This window comes from Crotalus tigris, unplaced genomic scaffold (assembly GCF_016545835.1).
Source record: "Crotalus tigris isolate CLP2741 ecotype Arizona unplaced genomic scaffold, ASM1654583v1 scf7180000024167.7108832, whole genome shotgun sequence".
NCBI lineage: Eukaryota > Metazoa > Chordata > Lepidosauria > Squamata > Viperidae > Crotalus > Crotalus tigris.
Window position 1 is genome coordinate 687,983 of NW_024100417.1, and position 22,679 is coordinate 710,661.

General features: G+C 36.7%; 1 protein-coding gene and 1 long non-coding RNA gene across 4 annotated transcripts in view; one reads left to right on the top strand and one right to left on the bottom strand.

Annotated features, from left to right (window-relative positions):
• Positions 1 to 16,240, top strand: part of LOC120298935 — a 26,298-nt gene extending 10,058 nt beyond the window's left edge. The window contains exons 3-4 of one of the 3 annotated variants that reach the window (XR_005554275.1): positions 12,422 to 12,536; positions 16,116 to 16,218. This is a non-coding gene — a long non-coding RNA (uncharacterized LOC120298935). Of the gene's footprint in view, positions 1 to 12,421; positions 12,639 to 16,115 lie in introns of those variants that run through there. The other 2 variants (XR_005554273.1, XR_005554274.1) reach the window with 2 other exon arrangements.
• MTCH1 (mitochondrial carrier 1) lies at positions 6,413 to 21,742 on the bottom strand. Its single transcript, XM_039323175.1, has 12 exons — positions 21,461 to 21,742; positions 20,250 to 20,334; positions 19,535 to 19,641; positions 17,742 to 17,819; positions 16,183 to 16,240; positions 14,936 to 14,987; positions 14,637 to 14,696; positions 12,650 to 12,743; positions 11,571 to 11,618; positions 10,242 to 10,309; positions 9,179 to 9,254; positions 6,413 to 7,227 (listed from the first exon to the last, which is right to left on the bottom strand). Exons 1-12 carry the CDS (start codon positions 21,626 to 21,628, stop codon positions 7,156 to 7,158), a joined length of 966 nt encoding a protein of 321 aa, XP_039179109.1. The 5' UTR covers positions 21,629 to 21,742; the 3' UTR covers positions 6,413 to 7,155.
• Between the last annotated feature and the right edge of the window lie 937 nt (positions 21,743 to 22,679).

Below are 22,679 nucleotides of genomic sequence, written 5' to 3' on the forward strand. Positions count from 1 at the left end.
CCACAAGCACGGCTGGATTTTTAGAAAGGACCACTCCATCTAGGTTGTTTGTCAGGTTCTTGGTGGAGTGCAGTGGAGTTTTAAGATCCAAGTTACCAAAAAAGGCTTCCTCCTGCCACACAGTTTTGAGATATTCAGAAATTCTTTCTAGAGTGCCCTCAGCAAATGAGAAATGGTTGACTAAAAAAAGAGAAATAATCTCTAAGCGGTGGCATTCCAGTTATGGTATAACCTTCCCAGACAGCTCTTTTGATGCCATCTTTCTTGGGTTCTCATATAATGCTAAGCTAATATGTGATTGGTTTTCGGCTCGGCATATTATGCAAACCTAGCTAACCATGAACCCACATTAGCTTAGTAACTGTGTAAATCCAATATTTATCCCTTTGCAGAACCAGAGGGATAATTCATATCTATTTATTAAATAATGTATATACTTTAACTTCTGATTCTCAATTTAAGATTGCATATTTTAAAAAATTGAAATAGTTACAATATTCTATATTATTTTAAATTGCATTTTGAACTCTGTACTATTATACTTGCTTGCAAGCTGTCTCAAATACAAACTGATCAGCAAAATTTAATAATAAACAATATAAGCTTTTGATGGCTTTAGAATGAATGAATCTGAAAAAGATCTGCTATCAAATCACTTTTCTGAATTTGAGTAAATAACTCTGTACCTTTGCTGAATTTTTTAAAAAAATCATCAATGCCATCTATCCTCTGTTATCTAAATAGTACACTACTCAGTTGTATAACCAAATCAGTCAGCAATTTGCCAGCTGACCGAACACAAAAATGCAGAAATTGATATATTCCTCTTCTCTCAACCAAACAAGAATAAGGTCTGGCAAAAAGCAAATGCATAATCTCTGAAGCAGATTGTAAAACATATCAAATACTACTGAGACCAGTAAAATTATAAGAACATTCAGACTAGCCATATGAAACTGCCTTGTATCTAGTCATAGTCTGTCATTAGTCTGAAGTTATCCCAATAGATGGGAAGTACCTTTGTGTTATGTAATGACAATAGGCTATTTTCAAAAGGCAAGGACTGAACAAAACTCAGTATTGGCCTTTAGATTAAAGGGATAAATTAAGCACAGACGGTGGCTGCCTGATAAGAAATCTCAAACAGCACAGGAAAGAAAAATATCACCTGTATAGTCTAATTTAAAATATTGCTCAGATAATCATCATCCAGTTAAATAAGGGTAATACCACCATCAGATTTATATAAAAAAATACTGTTTATGGAATAGTACTATTCAAAGCTTTCCATATATAAAGCATTAATAATCCCCATTTAATCATTCTTACGGTGACCTTGTTCATTAAATGTCACTTTTCTCTTCTGACTCAAAAAGTGGGTACTGACTGAGGCTAAGAGACAATATTTTGTCTAATGTTAATGACTCATTGCATGACACAGGTATGGCCTTCACTGGGATTTTATCAGCTCATACTTGGCTTATAAGAGTATGTGCTTTCATAGGAGCAATTCATATTGTAGTCAATACAATTTAATTCAGAGTAAATATAAATAGAATTGTGTTCCTAATTATAAAAGCATTTAATCTATGTAAGTATGTAATAAACTGGTATCTTTTAAAGATAAATAGTTCATAACTCATATAACTCTACATCATGGCTGAGCTCAATTTGCACATTTTATGATTAACAACTTTAACAAACCTAAAAGCACACTAAGAGATTTTTAATATTATATAAAACGGATAACCTTGACTTAACATTTTGTCCAAAAATAGCATGGATAAGAATGAATAAATGAATAAAATAAGAATTGGGACCTACTTGTTCAATCCATATTTTAAAAAAATATTGCAATAGAATCAAGATACCAAATACACCATTCTCTTTAAAATAATCTTCATTCTAGAAGTTACTTGCTAAAGAATTTGAGAAAAAAAATCCTATCCTATCACTTAAAAAAAACACCTTCAAAATTTCACTTCTTTCTTGGCCTGTATTCTGAATTCACTTATCATTATCTTAAAACAATACCATCAGCTATGACATCTAATTCAGGATAAGAGACAAGAATCATCTTAAGATGGTTTGAATAGAGTGGAAAGTTAAAATACAGCATTTTGCTTGCTTTTGGACAATACTATAAAGCAAAATGAATATTTAATTTGAGATCAATTCATCTGATTAGAGCTGGATTTTATATTCTCAGCTTGATACAAGAGGCAGAAGGAACAAGATTCAAAAGTGCAATTTTTTTCTTGACTAGCTGAATTTAAAATTAAAAACTACAAACCTACTTAGATTAACAAGCAACATTAACACAACTGAGGTCGTTTTCACATTTTATTTTTCAAATGTCAAGTAAGGTTTGAATTAATTTACTTATTTACATTAACAAGCAGTATTAACATAGTTGAGGTCATTTTCACATTTTATTTTCAAACAGATGTCAAGTAAGCTTTGAATTAATTTACTGCAACTGTACATTTATTTTGACATAAACAACTTTAAAATTTTGGCAAAGATACCATAAAAACCGTTCCCCAATAAATTTTGCCAAATGCTTACACAATATGTTTTTCAGATGTAATCTCCAAATCATCAAGACAAATATATCTGTTCAAAAGATCATGTTGATAAAATAAAACTTCTGGGCCACTACATTTGGAAGACAAATTTCATCCCCTTTAAAGAATTCCTACAACTTTTCTAAAGTGAGAGATTGTGAACAGGTTAAAAGAAAATACCAAGAAAAACAATGACAAAACAGACATACCATACTTCATTGTATGAGTGCAATTCAGAAATAAACCTCCGTTTGGTTATCAATGACAGACACTCGCAGATACAGAACTTTTATCATACATATTAGAAAACTACAACATTACATTACTTTTCAACATAATCACCATTTTCAAATTGAGGCACTTGTCATAACATTTTACAGGGTTTGAAATTCCTTAGTACTAATCGCTCGGCACCAAATCTGGGCTATGGGTGTGTGTGATCAAAAACATCCCAACGGAACTGCTTCAAAAGTTCTTGGGTGCATCTAGCGGTGTGCAGGCGAGCATTATCGTGAACCAACACCATACTGGAAGTCAACATGCCCCAGCACTTGTTATGGATGGCTCGTCTGAGTTTTCATAATGTTTCACAGTAGACTTCTGAATTAATGGTCAAACCACGCTTCATGAACTTCACTAGCAGTACTCCTTCGGCATCTTCACATTTGGTGGGATTTTCTATGGCAGGGCTTGTCAACCAGTGGTACGGGTACCACCTGTGGTACATTGGCACCTGGCAGGTGGTACGCGACCATCCTAGAAAAGTAGTGGGGGAGGGGAATGAGTTGCAGCACCACACAAGCCTGAGCAAGAGGTGACTGGAGCTGCAGGGCTGTCAGGGATCAGCAGAAGCACCAGGATCAGCGCTTCTTCGGAACTGTCAGGGCTCAGTGGAAGCCCCAAGATCAGCGCCATGCTTCAGCTGGAGCTCAGCGCTGATCATGGCGCTTCTGCTGAGCACAGAAGAAGTGTCAATCAGCTGGAATGTTGCAGCATCTCCGGGGTCTTGTGATTTGCATTCAGATGCTTGGCAACTGATTCATATTTATGATGGTCACAATGTCACAGGGTCATGTGAAGTGACCAAAACCTGCTGCAACCACCCAGCAGATGGGGAGAATAAAAACTAAACACCCCCCACCCCACCCCCGCTGCCAATCCTCAACAGAAATGCTCACAACAATGAAAACCTCAGACAGGAGGAAGAGCGCCGCCGGGTGGGCAGGCAGGTGTCTTACTCGGCTGTGGCTTGGGGGGGCACTTTTTTCAGTGCCATTGTAACTTCGAACAGTCACTAAGTGAACTGTTGTCAGTCAAGGACTACCTGTACTTTATCACTTTTTCCCCTTTTTTTTTTGGTCATCAAGTTTTTGACACCTTGCTAGGCGACTGGTGGTACTCGGATATTGCCATATCCTAAAAATGGTACAATGGGTGAAAAGATTGAAAAGCCCTGTTCTATGGCATCACTTCTGGTGTGATATTGATTTACGGCAGTGTTTCTCAACCTTGACAATTTTAAGCCATGTGGACTTCAACTCCCAGAATTCCACAGCCAGCAATGCTGGCTGTGGAATTCTGGGAGTTGAAGTCCACATGCCTTAAAATTGTCAAGGTTGAGAAACACTGGTTTACGGTAATGCTCGCCCACACACTAGATGCACCCAAGAACCTTTGAAGCAGTTCCATTGGGATGTTTTTTATCACCCCCCCATAGCTCAGATTTGGTGCCGAGCAACTACTACTAAGGAATTTCAAACCTTGTAAGACGTTATGACAAGTCTCTCAATTTGAATGGCAATTATGTGAAAAAGTAATGTAATGTGGTTTTCTAATGTGTATAATAAAAGTTCTGTATCTGCGAGTGTCTGCCATTGATAACCAAATGGAGGTTTATTTCTGAATTGCCCTCGTATGAAAGTTACAAAATTAATGCACTTGGCTCCTGACCCAGAAAGCACTTCAACACTTTCCTGAAGCCAGTTCAGATCCATTTGGGAATTACTGAGTAATACATACACACATGCAGAAAACATAAACCTATCATCAAAGTTAAGTGGGATGGAGTCACGGAGTCCATTTACAGCAACACTAGATGGAAACAAGATTTTCTTCTGTGTATAGATAAAGCTGGAACACAGCTTGCTAAGCAACATTTTCAGTATTAATATTGCACAATGAATTAGTGTACTTCAGAATCCCAATGTTACATTTTCATTCTTTAGTTAAGCTTCCCAATGACCAACATCAATTCGGGTTATTTAACAGTAGCACCAAAAAGACAAAGCAGCGTATTTCCCATATTCCCTTTGTGGTATCTCTGGCATGATTGCAATTTGAAAATAGTTTTTTCTTACCTTTGTGATACACATGATTTAACTGTATAAAATTTAGAACTGAAGCCATATGAATTCTCACTTTCATTTACGGTACTCAGTCTTCTTTTGGCTCTATTTAAGACTATTAACATGAGTAAGTAATTTGAATATGATAATTTGTCAGCAGGCAAGAATATTTAATTGGTAAAAAAGATATTCCTTCCTCAGAAATATAAATTCACTATACTATTGGCAAAGCTGCTAAAAGTGGGATTCACATTGACAAGTCTCCTTGTAGCGAAAAGTAATATAATGAGTAATTTGATTGGAGGAATTTTAGGTAAGGCTAAACTGTTTAAATATTAGGAAAAGCTCAGTAATAAAACTATATTAACAGTGCAATCCTGTAGAGGTTTGTTCAAAAGCCATTACAACTGAATTCAGTGAATTTTGAATCAGTAAACTTACACTCTGAAGTAAATACTAGAAAAGTTAACTATGATCTAATGAGTTAAGCATTCACAATACAAATGCTGTTTAGCTTTAATAAGTGATCTGCAGTAGACATCCCTACCCAACCAAGCTTTTATCAAAAATAAAAGCAGTAATGTGGTGCAACATTATTTCACATTTATATAACGTTACTGACCAGGAGAAATACTGCTGAAAGCATTCAGTAAAGTACTTTTCTTGGCTCTAACAAAACTTTATTTTCCTTTGGTCAGACATCACCCCAAAATGCTGACTTACAGCGATAATTGTTATTGTCAGATGTATTATTTTTGCAGCTGTACTGAATCTTAATATCAAAAAATTTGGAATGTCTCTGTATGACATGAGAACTACCACAACTCTACTATCCTACCTACATGACATTTTCTTGTACTAAGCTAAGGGCTCTGTAGCCCAGTTTTCATTATCACAGAATTCTTCCTTAATCACAACATATACCGTTATTCCTTGATTTACAAACATCCGTTTAGTGCAGTGGTTCTCAACCTTTCTAATGCTGCGACCCCATAATACAGTTCCCCATGTTGTGGTGACCCCCAACCACTTATACATCACCGGGTGCCAGGGGCATGGCCAAAGAAGTGGGGGGAAAAATGGCGGACAGCCTTGTTTGGCGACCCCTGTGAAATGGTCGTTCGACCGCAAATGGGGTCCTGACCCACAGGTTGAGAACCACTGGTTTAGTGACTATTCAAAGTTACAGCAGCACTGAAAAAGGTGAATTATGTCCTTACACTTACAACTGTCACAGCATCCCCATGGTCATGTGATCAAAATTCTGGGACTTGGCAACCAGTTTTGGTGTCATGTGATTGCCATGTGCAACCATCCCAGCTGGCTTCCTACAAGCAAAGTCAATGGGGACAGCTGGGTTCGTTTAACGATTGCATGATTCAATTAACAATTGCACTGATTTGTTTAACAACCATCACAAAAAGATTGTGGAATTAGGCGCAACTCAGTTAATAACTTCCTTAGCTTAGCAATGAAAATTCTGGGTCTCAATTGTGGTCATAAGTTGAGAACTACCTTGTATCAAGCTTAAATTTATAATCAATACTAAATAAAACATTTCTGAATAGATCCATGTAAATAATCCATTCTACCCTAGGGTTTAAGGTCTTACTTAAGAACTCGAAATGCAGGTGAAATGGCTTAGTGCCTTTGTCAAATATTCAACTTAAAAAAATAGGTGATGCAAAATAAGCTGCCTAGAGATATTATAATAACTAAACAATCCAGTTTATACATGTCATGATTAAAAAATTCAGTATTAAGAGTTTTTGTGGTTTTGCTAAATGTTAGAAAGGAAAGGTATTCCAACATCAGTTGGACTGAATATGTAGACTAATAACATGGCAAAAACCAAAGCTGATAAAGAGATAAAGTTTAAGCTGTTTTCTCTAATGTTACTAAAGGGGGGAATCTGCATTTCATCTTAGATCTTATTTAGGAAAAAATATAAATCAGCTTCTTACTGAGCTTATATCCTGCAAAGCCATGACTATGCAAAAGCTGAAAAGTTATCATTATTCGGGCTGCCCCTTTGATCTAAGATCTGACCAGCACTGTCCCCTTCGTCTGGCAGGCAAGATCTGGCCAGAAATATCTGAACTTTTTGTTGTCAAGCTTATTGAAATGAGTTGTTCTCACTGCTGAAAGCCTTTCATTTTACAAATGAAACAGAACGGTAAAAACAAGCTGCTTTAGAGTTTCTTCTACAAGGATCTAAGTTTGCTTCTTTCTCCCAAATGAAATTAGTCAATGAAAAAAGTTGCTGGTGTGGATGCTCTACGAAAAAGTAGGCTGGAACCTCTGAAGAGTTGCCCCTGGAGAATGGAGAGGAAAATGTTATAGAAAATGGCTTATTAAGATCCGTTGCAACTTCTTGCTGATCAACCAAGAACTGCAATAATCACAGAGACAGAGAGACCACAATACCTGGCAGTGAATTTCAGGCTCAGCAAGCATAGGAATATATATGTGTAAAAAAATATGTGGCGGGGTGGGACAAAAGTTGTAACTTTTTGAATATTGATGAAAGAAAGCAGATATAATGCTATTATAGGATGATGTCAGCCAGAGAAATGAAATTGCCTAGAGACTCAATTCACATGGAATACACATTTACTTTCAGTGGCAACCCCTGGAGGTTCCCCCCCCCACATTTTAGTGTCTGATCTGTTTCTTCTCTATTCCTAGTAGGATTTCAAATGAAAGCCTCCCAAAGCCTCCATGCGGGCAAAGTAATTCTCCACACTAGCTATTTAAAAGCTTTTAAAACACTCTTTATTATCCTTTTAGGTAGCACAAAATTCAGTGAAAAGGAATCAAAAACTCTTTGGTTCTGAACAGTGGTTTTTAAAAGGTTTTACAGAAAATCAATTTAAAAAAATATATAGCTTTTTTGTTATGAGAGTTGGAGCACTAGAATGAGAGACTTCTCAAATGTACCATAATGCTTTTCTTTTTGTAGATTTATACTGAATATAAAATCAGTTTCAAGTTCTTGCTATGTCTGATGAATAGAAAACCTTGGACACTGATTGAGATACATTGTTCAAGTTTATTTTAAAATGTGTCATTTTTTGGTTTTTTTGAACAGATATACTGTATCAATAAATGCTTACAACTCTCAAGGAATAGCAGAAGAATATTCTTCAACATGCAACGGATATGATTAACTTAGTTACTGACTAACCTATAATGTGATATAGTTCTATAGGTTTTATTCTACACTGCAATGACATAGGCAACACAAAATCTGTTTTCACTTGCAAAAATCTGTCCAGGATTACTAGACATGAAAATGAAACACTGTACCTTCCAACGTACAACCTTAATTCTCAAATATTTCTGTTTGTATAAACTTTTGAGAGGAAACAAGAATGAAATCTTATTGCATTGAGAACGCTATAACCACACATAAAAAAATGGTAGACTGACACCTCTATTTAGGCACAATATATAATTAGGGTATGTGTAAGCAAATGATTGGGGGGGGGAGAAAAGAATGAGCAGAATTCAAAGCTGCAAGAATCAAGTTGTCATTTAATAATATGTTCTGAAGATGTAATTCTTTTTTTTTTTAAGTTAATAAAGGTATAGAATGTTCCTGCTTGCACTTCTCAATACATGCTGAAAAACACCATTGAACTGACAATATAAACATTATATAAACATTATATAAAGACAAATAATGATGTGATGGTTGGGATTAAAATAAATCTAGAGATATATACAATTAGAAAAATGCAACTAATAGTTTCAAGTGTATAAAAGTATAAGGAGAGAAGGAAAACAGGAACCAATTAATATGTAAAAAGTTATAAAAATATTTTGATGCATAGGTAAGTTAAAACAAGAGTCTTGATTTTCAATAAAAGAAGCAAAGCAAAATTTAAAACTGGATCCCCATCTTTTCTTGCCAGATTTCTAGTTGTGCCCCTTAGCTATTCATGTCTAGGGAATCCCTACTTAATATAACACATATAAAGAACCCATCTATTGTAAACTTCCTTCAAGGACCTTTTAAAGATTAAAGGAAGAAAATGTAAAAATAGAAGTTGAGGGAAGGCAATCTTTTTCACAGGAAACAAGAGGACCATTTTATCTGCTGCTTGATTTTATGTGCTTGTAATTCAGAATAAGATAAGGAATAGTAAAAGAAAAAAGAAAGAAAAAAAGAAAGAGAAAGAGAAAGAAAGAAAGAAAGAAAGAAAGAAAGATGGAATTATTTACATGGGCCAGTATCCACTTCAGAGAAAGAATGATGCTCACCTGAGCACTAAGGTGTCTCCAACAATGAATCCAAGAAGAAAACACAGGGGCATATGGAGAGAGCCCAGCAAGTAACCTATATAACAAAGAAAGCTGTCACAGAGGAGAACATACACATGAGCCAGTACTGAGACAGAGAAAATAAAAAGTAAGGCATATGTGGCAACAGGTATGTTTGCTGCAGAAGAAAGCATGTTTTTGCCTTAGAAAGAAACTGGCTTGTGCTTTTCCTAACATAAGATGTTTCTACAATCTGCTAGATATATATAACCAACTCATTTTCTGGATTTAGGCAGAAATTTCAATTTTTAAAATCTCAATCTGTTATTTTATAATTTGACTCATGCTGGATACAGTTGTCAATTATTATATACTGACTAAAGTTTGATATTGACTAATTTTAACACTGACCTAAAATACTAAGTATTTTACATTGATCTGAAGCAGGCAGATTTATATCATGTAATTTTGAAATATTATAGCTGATTTTATAAGGCCTGTAAATTCCCTTTCTATTAATTTTTCCTTTTTCTCTTTTCTTATTTTTATTCTTCCTTTATCTTTTTTCTGACTGCACTTCTAAAATAAATTATAAAAAAGAAAGGAAGTTATCTGCAAAATATATTACTTGTGCATTCTGTAGTTAGGTTTTGCACAAATTGATAGGATAAGAAATTCTTCATCAAATTTTCTGTCATTTGATACCTGACAGTTTATAAATTTGAAATATATTTGCAAAGAAAGTCTATATGCTTTATGTTTATTAAACTAAAAATGCATATAGTTGAAAAAAATAATGTTTTCCCTAAACACAAACCAGACACATTACAACCAGTTATTTTCTTCCTTCATTGATTCCAAATATATCCGTATAATATAAAGTCTATTCTCTCTCTCTCTTTAGTTCTGTTTTCTTTCTTGACAAAGAAGACAGGAAAGTAATGCTGGTTTTCTTTACCGGTATTCATACAAGAGTTAAAGTCTTTTATCTGCCCACTAAATTTTCACTGGAGAGATTAAGCTGTATTTGCTGGATGGAAGGATGGGGATTAAAATCACGTACCCACAGTTGTTCACTGCCATGAGATCACCCACAAGAAGAAAAGGGTATGTCAACATGCTCACCGCAATCTGTAACAAAGAAATATCTGAAGCATTCCTTCTATTCTTCACTGTTAAGCAAAACACACACACACACACACACACACACACACACACACACACACACACAAACGAGGTAGAAGAAGGCTTTGTACAGAAGAAATTGGAAAGGACCAGCTATAAACTATTTTTACCAGAATTGGGTTAAATATTAATGCAGTAATATACATATAACCAACTCAGCAGATCACAGAAACAATTGTAAATTAAAAAAAGCCTGCACTTAAAAGAATTATCAATACTTAGTATTGCAGCTACACTTTTCGGTTGATATCTACATCTGGAAATATATCTTCAGTTCCCATTAATTGCAGCACAAAGATTTCTTGCTAACTTTTCTGAAAAGATAGGCCATCATGATGTTGCTTTTGTCTTATTCCCACCAATTGAGATGGAAACTGATATTGCCTTTAGTTATTCCAGGGTTAGTGTTTTCCATTTTTTTATAAAGCCTGCCATGCAAATGATCATTGATATCTCATTTATGGTGTGATTTATGACGCAGGCAGAGCTGGGATCTGCCATCTCCAGACAGCTAGGCCTTGTAAGGGTAAGGAGAGAAGCACGTGTGGGGAGCTGACTCTTTTTAATACCAGAACTCCAATTACATGGAGCTACTCCCCATCTGCTTGCTCAGCAATGGGACCTGATATCTAGACTAACAGGGCTGGATAAGGTAGCAGGGGAGTGGGACAGAAGTCAATTTCTACATTGTCAGATCTCCAATCACATGGAACTGAACCATCCAACCAGAGGCCTGAAAGGAAAAGGCTTGGCCTCCTGTAACCATTTGTGTTTGATGGGGCTTTCTGAGGTTGCTGAACTCACACAGATCAAAAGGTTTTCAAGCTGCCTCAAAAGAGCTCCACACAATGGTGTTTTTTTACATATTACAATTATCAATTGATGAGGGATTTGTAATCTGTCTCACATCTAAACCTTCATCTGCGTAATCAACCTCTTTTCCTCTCTCTCTCTTTTCCAATATCTCATTATATGTATATCAAGTCACTCAACCATCTGATGAAGTGAACTACAGCTCACAAAAGCTTATGCCTTTTAATAAAATTTGTTAGTTGGAAAAGTGCTGCCAAGACTTCTGTTTTTTCCCCAATTCAAAGAATGGGGCTGGAAACTGCACTCCCAAGATATTAGGAAGAGAGGAGCGACAGGAGCAATGGATCAGGAACATACAGCTATACACATTTTAAAAGGCACAAATCTTACATACCCCCATCACAAACTTAGTGTAGCTCCGAATGACAGAAGCTTGGTTGAACTGTAAGAAAAAACAACAATAATCCAAATCCAAGGTATCTTGGAGTCCACAGCAACACACATGTTAAATGAACACAGGAAAACACTTGACAATAAATCCTAGGGAATGTGCAAAGATTATGGCAGAAGCCTTAGCACAGTGGTTCTCAACTTGTAGGTCGGGACTCCATTTGGGGTCGAACGACCATTTAACGGGGGTCGCCAAACAAGGCTGTCCGCCATTTTTTTTCCCCTTTTCTTTGGCCACGCCCCTGGCACCCGGTGATGTATAAGTGGTTGGGGGTCACCACAACATGGGGAACTGTATTATGGGGTCGCGGCATTAGAAAGGTTGAGAACCACTGCCTTAGCAACCTCATCAGTAACTGACTCTCAGAAGGAATGGCATCATTTCAGGCTCATAAGAGGTGAAAAAAACCAATGCATCTATAATTTTATTAGGGAAAAAGTTAAGAGATCAATTAGAAGAAGACCCTACTTGAGTATAATAAAATTTAGTCATTTAATATTTGAATCCTATCAATATCCAGAAGTACCAAATTTTATTATTAGTTAGGAAATAGCTTTCAATGTTAAATAGATTTTGTTTTTCCTTAGACTTAGTTTACTTCCTGTAAAAAAAACAACAGTAAGTGAATATGGGAAAGCTGCCAGCATTAAAAAAAAAAAAAAAAAAGAATGGCCAAAAGGAAATGACTATTGTACAATAATACTCAAGCTAGTGAAATTATGATTTCTTCCAATCCAGTTTCTTGTTCGATATCATCATGAATTATTTATTAGATTTATATCCCTTTCTCCCAGGCTTGGATGGAAGCATACATGTTGATGTTTATTTATCTTCACAACCATCACACACATATGAGGTGGATTGGACTGAGGATGTATGACTGCTTCAAAATGCATTTTCATGGCTGAGGTATGAACATGCACCTTAGCTGGGAGCAGCCTGAGGTCTTACTCACTACAGCACATTGCATCTTTGGGGAAAAAAATTTGGAGCTCAATAAGATTAGGAAAGTCATCACTCACATTGTCATCCACAGCATAAGTGTTGATAAAATGAGCCAGAAGGTTGCAACACCACAGAAAAATAAGGTCACCTAGGACATGAGGAACTAAACCTCTGAGGGAAAAGAATAAGAGGAAATATTAAATAAAAATATTCTTAAATCAGCCTCATACAATTTGGAGAACAATAATAGTAAAGTCTTAAAGATTATACACATGAAATTTGTATTTGGAATACAAAAAAACCCAAAAAACTAGAGAGAGCTTAGGGACTAAATCAAATCCCAAGGCATGTAGTAAGAAAATGAAAGATACAAGATCTTAGAATTCCATAAATGCTCTAATGCACATTGAGGAAAGAAAAGAATGAACTCCAGGCCAAATGTTAATGCACAGAGACAAAGAAATCTGATATACAACAACATGCCTTGGAAAACTAATCATAAATATGAACGTACTAATTAATTCAGCAATAGTAAATAACTTAGTGAATGCAGAAAGCAATGAGGGTGAGTGAGAGCTATTTAGTATCATATCTATATCTATAGGATACTACAGTCACTAATTATGTATGTGCCTATATTTAACTGCAACAGAAACATTTTATTAACCCAACCATCCAAGAGTCCATACTTTTTGAAAGCCATACCCTATTTTCTAATTAACTGCTAATACTAGTACGTACACTTTAGATGTTACCCCTTTGCTGGCTACTTTGTGCCAGGCAGGATACAGTGGATGAAAAGACCCTTTTTCATATTGCATTCTACCAATGTAAAAACTCACTAGCCATGATATACGGTAGATTATTATCTTCTTTATGCCTTTCATCTTTCCAGAAAAAAATTCCTGGGAAATTAGCTTCCAGGTATGCAAACTGTTTGCAGGATAAAATGCCCTAGTTTTTATGGAATATACAGCATATTACCATTTAGGTTGGTATGTTCCTGAGTATTTACATTCTCTCAAAAGACTTTCCAACACTGATAATGTGATAGGAAATGAATAGAAGGGGAGTTATTAAGGAAGTGAACAATGTCGTCTTTTAATACTGTAATTCCTTATAAATTAAATATCTAATATTTGTCTTGGTTCTAGGTACTATTTTGCTCTGGTTTCATTTGATTATTGGAAGAAAGCTACCAATGTACTATTTAAAAGTTGCTCATTTCTGTTTGAAAGATTTTGGAAGTGGTTTGCATTGCCTCCTTCCAAGAACTGAGAGAGAGCGATTAGCCCAAGGCCACCCAACTGGCTTTGGGCCTTAAGCTCTACAACAACCCGGATCTCTCACTTCATTTTATAATATAATATTATAATATTGTATTATACAATATTTTAATATTTTTCTGTTCTAAGAGAAAGGATTTGGGCCATTCAGAAAATTTAAAGTAGAATCTCTTAAGAGTTTTTTTTAGAATCTTAAGAAAAAGCCAATCATATGAGATGCAAATCTTAACAGGTGACCAGGAAATGTATAGTTTGACCGTATTCCTTATTTATATAGTGATGTCTATTTTCGAATTCAAAAAATCTTTACTGATTTATATGCTATATCATTAAGTAAAAAAGTTAAATTTAGCCCTGATTAAAATGTAACTGCAGAAACAGATTAATAATCTCCCAGTTTGAATCAGTTCTAATAATTCATTGCGCTTGAACAGGTTTTGCAATTCTTCAAAAATATATCCAGGAACTTTATGAAGGGGAAAGTCCCAAGTCCAATTATTTTATGAGAGATTGTTATTTTTATGTGAAACCTGAATTGTGACTGACCATGAGAAACAAGAAATTGTCAAGTATTATCTCTTTCTCTTTTTTATATAATGCCAGAAGGTATTAGCACACGTAATACACTTTTAATAAACAATTCTGAACTTTGAACTGAATTATAACAGTTAAGGAAAGCTGACTGTTCTGAACAAGAGCTGATTCTTCTCAGTGGTGTGAGACGTGATCCTCAATAACAATATAGCAAGTTACTTAAGTTACAGAAAGACTTACTTACACAAAGAATCCCAAGAGTCCTTCTTCTTTCCAAATTGTCTTGACTGAGCTAATAATATTGCTGTTGACAAAGGAAAACCATTAGATCTGGGTTGAAGTGCTCTCTTACACCTCTTCAGCCAAAGTAAGTTACAGCATTGCTGCCAGTATTCTTCAACAACAGGAAAAGAAACATATATATTTCTTAGAAATAATTATTGATATTGATCAAATATTTTTATTACTACTAGCCAGTGCAATACTATAAATCTCCTTGTTATTATTCTCAGATTGAGCTATAAAATCTTAAGAAGATCTCACCTGTACTTTACTTCTCGTCCTACGAACTGGACCATACAGCGCATAGATATTACTTCAGAAGAAAAAAACAAGAGATATGAATATAGAAGTAGTTCACTTACATATCTTTATATTGAGAAAATATCCCAAAATTGACTGATTCATAATAGCAAAAGGAGTTTCAACTGAAATATTCTACAGGTCTCTGGAATTCAGAATTTTCTTCCCACAGAGATCTATCAGATGATTATTGGGAACTTAAAACAATTATCTGCAAAAGTAGTAACAACGGCCTGTATTCCCAGAGACCTGGAATTCAGAGTCTTACTTCTTTTAATATTACAAATATAATATTTATAGATACGAAGATGACTCTGAATTTAAGGATATTTTACCACAGGAAAAATAGATAGGAACAAAATATATACCAACAGACAAAAATCCTGTGAAATGCCTACATTTTTCAACAAATTTTAACAAGTTATTATAGTATTGTCTGTAAAGCAGGACACTTGATCGGTAAGTTTCCCAGCTGCATATAAAACCATTACACACTCAAACTCCTTTCACACACATGCCTACAAACTCACACACCAGAAGGGATATGAAGAAGAAGGGAAGGGGAATAGCACCAGGAAGGTGGAAGTTAAGTGGACAGAGAAGGGAAGAAGAGAAAGCAAAGTTTTAAAAACAAATATATCAGGCAAAAAAGACCTTTTTTGGACTAATCTTCAAGGCATATACACTTTTTGAAAAAAAAATCTAGTTATTTGTATGTCCTGCCAATTCCTTTGTTTTCAGTTCTACTCAATTATAGCTGATTAGTGTGGTGGGGTAGGGTGTCATCTTATGAGGTAACTATGGTAATATATGGACAAGATAACCAAAGGTGTGCAAAACCTTCTCAGGGCAAAAGATTCTGATGCCAAAACACCTCATGGGACTTCATCAGATGTGATCCCATCTCAGGATAGACCCTTCTGAAAAGGAGAGGTAGTCTAAATCATTTCATGTCCAAATAATTTATGCTGAGGTTGAATACAATGTTTCAGATTGAAACATTTTGCACACCACTATCCATGACAGATAACCACTGATTTAGCTCAAAATCAATTGAAAATTGGTCATAGTAAAGAGAGAAAATGTGAAAATACTTACTTAAATAAAATAAATTTTAATTAAAAAATTTATAATTTTATAGGGAAAAGACCACAAAATGAATGTTTAAATGGAGATGGGACTTGACAAGAGCAGATTCCATAACTCACCATGAAGTGGATGAGAAATAATTCGGGATACACATTGCATCGTCATCTCATGGCAAGTCTGATAAAATATGAAAACAGAGCACTTTTTTACCTTAAGCAAATCATCTCACAACCAGTACATCATAATGAGAAACTTGTTATTTTAATTATCTTAGTTTCTTATTTGAAAAAAGTATTTGCTGGATTACACGGAATATAGTAATATACTTTCTCTGCTACTCTAAGTCATTCTCTATGTCTTATGCTATTGCTCTAAAGGATTGCCATATATTGTATATTATTCAGATACAGATAGTCCTTGAATTATGATGGTAACCAGGACCTGAATTTACATTGCTAATCAATATGGTCATAAAGCTTGATGTCATGTGGCGCTTAGTGCCAAGTTGCTTTGTAAGGGCAATCCCAGCACTCCCTTTTGCCAAATTCCACCAATCATTCCCCAGCTCAGGCCAGCAGCACAATGCAAAGCTAGAGCTGTCCAGGAAGCCCCAGCTGCTCCTGCCTGGCTCAGCCCCAGCTGCCCCAGAAAATCCCAACCCAGTCCCAGCTGGCCTTGGCTTTCTGCACTCAGAGTGCTACTCTGCACTCCACCATCCAGGTGTCCTTTGCCATTGTCTTGTTTTCACTGCTGATGCAGTATGCCTGGCCTGGCCCTTTGTGAGGCAGGTAATGGCCGCATGAGCCTTCTTCTCGAGGTTTCACACAAGGAAATGGCTGCACATGACTTTATGCAGCCAGCAGCAGCCTGGGAGTGCTTGGATTAGCAGCAGGAGTAGCAAGGCAGACGTTAGCTGGGCATGGAGCACAGAGTGGCTGGGGCTGCTGAATAAGGGGAGGGGGAAACAAGTGGGTTGGGGGAGTTGAAGCATCCCCTTAGCGGGAAGTGCAAATGAGGGAATGAACTGCCAAGTGCCTGAATTTTGATAACATGCTAGGAGGAGCATTGCAATGGCTGTAACCTTGGGGACTGAGCATAAGTACTATTTATTCAGCACTGTAAGTTTGAATGGTCATTAAATGAATGATCATAACTTCAGGACTACCAGTAAAAAGAGACTGCAAAGGTGACAAAGGTGACAAAGTGAACCCCAAAGTACCCAGGCAGCAAACATATGATGGGATAAGTTGAAAGAGAAAAAAGGAATCAAACTATATTAAGTTTGAGAAATATTTTAGTTTTGATCTGTGCATTACAGGAATATTTTAAAGTGTTAGTTCATTTTTAAACTTCCTGAATGCTAAAATATTGGTCCCACTTTTAGTAATCTCAAGTTTACATCTATTAAAAATAATTAGAGGAAAACATATTAGCATTTTTAATATTTAGCATTAGAATAGTTTAGTAAGAGAAATCTTAGCATCCTTAATTTTACACTATTTACATAATCTTTCCCACCTCATAAGGTTCTGATAATTTTTTCAAATTAATCATACTGGAAAAGAGAAGATTTGGGGATAAAATATTCATATTGAACTTCTTAAATTATTTGTTAAAATATATAATCTTTCCAAATAAAAAAATATTTAAGCAATGAGAATTTGCTTTAAAGTTTCACCTCTTTTGTCACTTTCCTGAGAGATGTTTTCATATCATCTTTATTGGAAACATGCTCCAGATCTTCTAGAGGGAAGGCCTGAGGTATAAAAGAGAAAGTAAACCAATACTCAAGAGACCTGGTTATGATAAATATATAGTATTTGATGTGTGACATCTTTCTAACAGTGATACTCTTAAGACTTGAGGAGAGGAGAAGTTATCACATCTGTACCTTATTCTCCTCCAAGGTATTGGAACCTATGTGGGGGTGATTATTTTATTGTACCTGAATTTTGTTGAAACCAGTACCAGGACTAAGATAATCCAATATACAGAAAGCCCTCACCTATGACCACAATTATGACTGGAATCTCAGATGTTGAGGGAAGCAGAGAAACCTACATGACGTTCAGAGACTACAATCCAGGCTCTCCCAGTTGCGGTTGTTAAGCAATCACACTGGCTGTTAAGCAGACAGACTAAAAGAGTTGCCTGCCAAAGAAGGATCTTTCTGCAACCCATTGCAGTATTTTCCCTCCCCTCCATACAAGTAATGGAACTAATGTGTGGGCTGCAGAAAAAAAAAACTTAAATCCCAAAGATCCAAGCTTCATTTCTGTTGTCACTACAGGATTTCCTCTCCCCTCCAAGCATCCTTTCTGAGGCCATTGCACTTTCAAACTTTTCTTAAATGACCAGTTGTAAGTCGAGGATTACCTGTAGTATGGAGTCAGGACTTTAACCAAGAGAATCATTCAACTTTGCTTTCCTTCCTTCTCTTGAGTTACACCATTCTACATTAACAGGGTAATGGAAACATAGGTTTCTGCCTGTTCTGAAAATGTTCAACTCAAAAACATGCTGATGCTTCTTGCTCATGAATCACAGCATGGACACGCCTACATCTTGGTTGAAAAAAGATGGAAGAATTTATCTCCTAAGCAATGCACAGAATGGAGGGATACAATAATCTGCAGTTGAATGAGACAGTACTGAAGTTTTGGAGCTTTGCAAGTAGGTGTGGATGGTGGCTAAATTGTCTTGGCAAGAGACAGACTAATCCACAGGTGTCAAACTCGCTGTGTCAGGTGATGTGTCATGACATATCACAACTTTTTTTGCATTGCCGGAGCTGGGGTGGGTGCGGATTCTGTATGATCTAACCAGCCTACGGGCCGGCAGTTTGATACCCCTGGACTAATCCATCTCCCATTCTTAATGAGGATGTGTCATTAAAGATTCAAAAAGTGAAATTAGCAGTCCCACTGTCAAAAACAGGCCAAGAATTGTCAAACTAACAGACCTTCACAGGAAATAAAAGATCATTAAGAAAGGACCAGCACTTTATTATTCTTGCAAGGTTAAAGACTTTCAGATAGTTCTAAAGTAACTTGATGGTGCCTTAATAAGAAATATAGTCTATTAGTATGCAATTGTGGCATAAAATGCTGGAGAACTCAGGAAATAGTTCACACCATTAAAAACAAAACCCAATAATATATTTTGAGGGGTTCCTCTGTGAGTTCAGCTACTGCCACTGCTTCTCAAGTTCAACACCTCAGGTTTTAAAAATATTTCACTACTTCTAGTTGGAAGAAACAGCTTTATTGTACAACAAGAAAGGTTGTTGCTATTGTTGTTGCTGCTGCTGTTTTTGAATTTCAAACCTTCCAAAATCCAACAAGGCAAATGCAGAAGCTGAAACTTCAGCTGTGAGAAAGTGTTGGCCTGGACAGTAATTACACTATTTGGCCTCACAAGTAGCCTTTTCAGCACAAAGAGATTAGAGAACAAATATGTGACATACTGTACCTTCTTCATTTGTTCTCGGTTTATGGTAGATAAAACGCTAGTGATAATACGAGGAGAAAGACCACGGAAAAGACCCATTTTCCCATCCACTTCCACAATATGCCTGGCTAGAGATAATAAATTACACTGAAGTTATTTCAACATGATTCTGCAAAATCCCTAACATTCAGATGACTGGATATATAATAATGCATGCTAGGATTTAAACTATTCACTGACACTAAGATGGTAAAAAGTATAAGAAAACCTTTTTCAACTATTATTTCAACTGTGATTTTAAGAATTACATTGGATTTTATAGTGTTAGGTCACAGTATGAAGATTCCTTTAACTCGTGCTTAGCTATGTTGTCTCTTTCCACCCAAAAGGATTAGATTATTATCTGCAAAAATTTTGAAAGGAATTTTATAGAGTTTAAGATACTTAAAAACTTCAGATGGTTGGAGAAAGAAGAAAAATGCCCTAATATGTTATAATGCTGCAATTGCTTACTATTATACTTGCAAAACTAAAATTTAGCTAACATGAAAGTAAATTTGATCCCCTAAATATGCCTTTTTTATGTTTATAAGAAAAACTGTTTCATTAAAACAAGTCTTCAAAATTATTATAAAATAGTATTATTTAAGAGTTCAATCATATAATTATTTGACTTGGTTACATTATTCTCATTAGACCTACAGACAAATGTATGTATTTATTAGGATATGCTCACCATATGTAAAAAATCCAGGGAAGTAAAATACTTTCCTCCCCAGTAAATTTCTCCCAATAGTTGGAGGTAGGGGCTCATGTCCAACCTAAAAAAAAATGGAAAAAAGTAACACCAGTTTCTTTACAAGTATCTCCACCCAGTGAACTTTATCCATAGCTTTATAGCTCAGATAGGGGTCACTCCTTGTTACTCTCAACTCCTACTCTATTCATTTGTTTTTTAATTTCAAATTGACTCCTAGTGATTGTGTGGACTAGTCCCTGTAGTTTTCTTGTGGTTTACCATGGCTATCTTCCCAGGGCTGAGAGAGTGATTGGCCCAAAGTCATCTGGTTAGATTCATGTCTAAGGCAGAGAAAGAACTCATGGTTTCCCAGTTTCTAGCCTGGTGTGCATGCATGTATGCACACACACACACTTTATTTATAGGCCCAAAGTACTGGTAATTCTTTTGTGTTTTTTTTCTTTTTGCTAAATGATATACTCAAGTCCAGACAATTCGGAAAAAAGAACACCACACACATTGTAATTCTATTGTTTGCATTGAATTAAATATTTCTGAACCAAAACACATTAATAAATATGCTTGAGAAGAACCACCAGTAGAAAAGCATCTTCTCTACAGTTCCAAAGGCAGGGATGCCTATTGCTATTATCTCATTGTTATTTGAAGTACTTAATCAAAAACAAAAGGATCACACTGCTACAGTAAATCTCAGGGCTCAAGGTAAAAGTGGCAATAAAACACCAGAAGAAAGCCATGGCAAATTACTTCGTATCATTCACCCACCCACATCAAATTACAGTAACAGATCTGTTAGGATCTGTGAACTCCTCTTTTAACCCTCCCAAGATTAATGCTCCCCCAAAGTCCACCCAACTTAAAGCTGCCAATTTTTTTTAAAAGACTTTTTAGAAGCAACTAGTCTAAGGAGCCAAATTCCTTATGGTATCTGTGAAAGCACCAAAGAGGAACTGTAGGGAAATCGGCACCTCTTTCACAAAGAGGTGCCCTTCATAACAAATCACCCACAGACCCCAGGAACAAAGAGTTAAGCATCCCCCAAGAACTGTCTTCGTGGGGCGTCTCGCACCTCAGCGGTCGCCCCTGAACTATTAGGGCTGCTACTCCACTCCACAGGTTCCCACACACCTAACAAGCCATCTTCTGCCCTTCGAAACCTGCATTGGAGGATTGCCCCCAAACCGCACCTGCACCAGAAGCTTCACGTAGAGCAGCGGGTGGCTGAGCACCGTGAAACCAGCGCTCAGTGCTACGAAAAGAGCGTCCGCGCCTTCAGCCGGACCGGGTCCCATTCTCGGTCCGGCGGGAGTAATCCCAGGATTTACAGGGATGTCAGCCATTCCCCCCGCCCGCATCCAACCAGGAAGTGCTCTTCTGCGGTCACTTGTCCAGACGCTTTCGCGTCATCACATCTCCCAAAACAAACGCCCTATCGCATGGAGGAGCTGGCTTGGCCCGGCCTCCTACGTAGAGACAAAAACAGTTAGAAAGGCGAATGGCAAATCGGAACACGAAACGAGGGTAACACTATCGCATTTCCATCCTCTTGCGAAGAGAACCGGAAGATTGTGTGTATCGCTGTCTCGCAGGAGCGAGCTCGACCATGGGATCTTTCTGCTATATTTACTCAGCTGAAAAGGAAGAGCAATCTCGTTCTCGTCTTATCCTTCCCTATAGATCCCGCCCCCGGGTGGATTGCGAACTCTCGAAAGAAAGAAAGAAAGAAAGAAAGAAAGAAAGAAAGAAAGAAAGAAAGAAAACAATCCCTGCAGTATCTGCATTTTCCCGCGTCTGTCCTCCAAAGAGAAAAATGTATACTTCGTATCTTCTAATGTATTTGACTTGTGTTTGGCCTTAGTATTCCAACGAACATTTATTTTTTTGAATGAAAGTGATTTTTTTTTAATGTCCTCTTTTGCAGACTGAAACTACAGAGCAACGTGCTGCAAAATGATTTGCCTGGCGCCCCAGTTCCCCCTGCAAAGTTCCCCTTCGCTTGTGACAAAATCAAGTCTGGCGACTTGACCTCGTCCCTCGTTCGCACAAGTCTGGCTGATCTCGGAAGCTCCTCGCGGTCAGGACTGACTCCTGGGAGCCCGCTTCCACTGGAGTGGAGACGTAAAACACTCCAGCGGAAGCGGGCTCCCAGGATATAAGAAGCCGAGGGGACACCCATTTTTTTTTATTTTTATTTTTTTGCCTAAGGTGCTTTTTCACGAGGCTACTGGAGTTTTTCTTGTATTTTCTTTGAAGACGTTTCGCTTCTCACCCAAGAAGCTTCTTCAGCTCACAAGCTTCTTGGATGAGAAGCGAAACGTCTTCAAAGAAAAAACAAAGTCCAGTTGCCTCGTGAACAAGCACCTTGGGGATAACTATGACCTGGATAACTGAGAATCTCCATAGACA